General features: G+C 57.1%; 1 protein-coding gene across 1 annotated transcript in view; it reads right to left on the bottom strand.

The window, feature by feature from the left end:
- FAM58A (family with sequence similarity 58 member A) overlaps positions 1-1,435 on the bottom strand; it is a 7,582-nt gene extending 6,147 nt beyond the window's left edge. Inside the window, exon 1 of the mRNA XM_018570121.1 lies at positions 1,345-1,435. Coding sequence (XP_018425623.1) covers positions 1,345-1,435 — 91 coding nt within the window. The remainder of the gene's footprint in view (positions 1-1,344) is intronic.
- Between the last annotated feature and the right edge of the window lie 367 nt (positions 1,436-1,802).

Here is a 1,802-nt window from a genome sequence, read left to right as displayed (position 1 = left end):
TTCACCGCTGACCCTGAATGAGGATCGGGAATTACAACTTCACCCGAAAACCAGTGACTCATCGAGCGTGGAAGGCTGAGGATTAGGATCAGGCAAATAGCATTTTCAGAAGGTGGTCAGGTGGTCAGGAAGGGCATTTGTCCCACAAGCACAGACACAACAGACATGAGCGAGGTCACTGCCGCCTTGTGACCTCAATCTTCAACCCTTAGCGATTTACCGGCACCTGCTGCCGCCCTAGCAAAGGGCTACAGAACACCACCCTCTTCCTCTTACCCTTGCAGTAACCCTTCCCCCCCTGCACTACATGCTTGTTACCTCTCGGGGTAAAGGCGTCCACTATCCACGCAATGCGTCGCCCGAAGGCTCCTCTCTAGAGGCACTCCAGCTGGTGGCCGCACGCTGGCATCATCAAGTATAATTCCCGAGCCCGTCACCAGGTCCACACCCATCACCGTCTCCTTCCACGTCCACGTCCATCACCGTCTCCTTCCACGCCCATCACCGTCTCCTTCCACGCCCATCACCGTCTCCTTCCACGTCCACGCCCATCACCGTCTCCTTCCACACCCATCACCGTCTCCTTCCACACCCATCACCGTCTCCTTCCACGCCCATCACCGTCTCCTTCCACACCCATCACTGTCTCCTTTCACGCCCATCACCGTCTCCTTCCACGTCCACGCCCATCACCGTCTCCTTCCACGTCCACACCCATCACCGTCTCCTTCCACGTCCACGCCCATCACCGTCTCCTTCCACGTCCATCACCGTCTCCTTCCACGTCCACACCCATCACCGTCTCCTTCCACGTCCACACCCATCACCCGGAACATTCTCCTTCCATGTCCACACCCATCACAGTCCTCTCTCAGGTCCACACCCATCGCCTAGCACAGTCCTCTCTCAGGTCCACCCCCATCACAGTCCTCTCTCAGGTCCACACCCATCGCCTAGCACAGTCCTCTCTCAGGTCCACCCCCATCACAGTCCTCTCTCAGGTCCACGCCCATCACAGTCCTCTCTCAGGTCCACGCCCATCACAGTCCTCTCTCAGGTCCACGCTCATCACAGTCCTTCACAGTCCTCCCTCAGGTCCACGCCCATCACAGTCCTCTCTCAGGTCCACGCCCATCACAGTCCTCTCTCAGGTCCACACCAATCACAGTCCTCTCTCAGGTCCACTCCAATCACAGTCCTCTTTCAGGTCCACAGCCATCGCCTAGCACAGTCCTCTCTCAGGTCCACACCCATCACCTAGCACAGTCCTCTCTCAGGTCCACACCCATCACCTAGCACAGTCCTCTCTCAGGTCCACCCCCATCACCTACATATGGCACTCACCGGCCTCCATAATGAACCGGGTCACTTTGAAGTGAGTTTTCACAGCCTTGTCTTGGTCAGAGCCTCCAGCAGACGAGGCCTCAACCTCCATCACGCCGAGTCCCTACAAGAAGAGAAGAATGAAGGGCGAGGATGAAACGCTGAGAAGTAAGAAGAGGACACCGGGGACCGATGGCTTCATGACAACATCACACTGTATTCTATGCATTGTGCCAAGCTGGCTTTGGGAAGACTCCTAACCCGTCAGAGACACTTGTCCTCCATCACTCACAATGGACGCTTCTCCGTCATCAGCCAGTCCCTGAGCACTGGCCCTGCTGGGTCCTAGGGAACCCCCCTCATGTGTGCTAGTGTGTCTTCTAACCCCCCCCCGAGCTAGTGGATGAACAGTTGCTGGAGGCTGCTCTGCCCCATGTGATCTTGTACTGGACAGGAAGTTCAGGGAAGCCGAGGTGAGA

Source organism: Nanorana parkeri, unplaced genomic scaffold, assembly GCF_000935625.1.
Source record: "Nanorana parkeri isolate BGI_ZX_2015 unplaced genomic scaffold, ASM93562v1 scaffold1461, whole genome shotgun sequence".
In the NCBI taxonomy this organism is placed as follows: Eukaryota; Metazoa; Chordata; class Amphibia; order Anura; family Dicroglossidae; genus Nanorana; species Nanorana parkeri.
The sequence above is the reverse complement of the archived record's forward strand: the minus strand, read 5'-3'. Positions and strand labels throughout refer to the sequence as shown.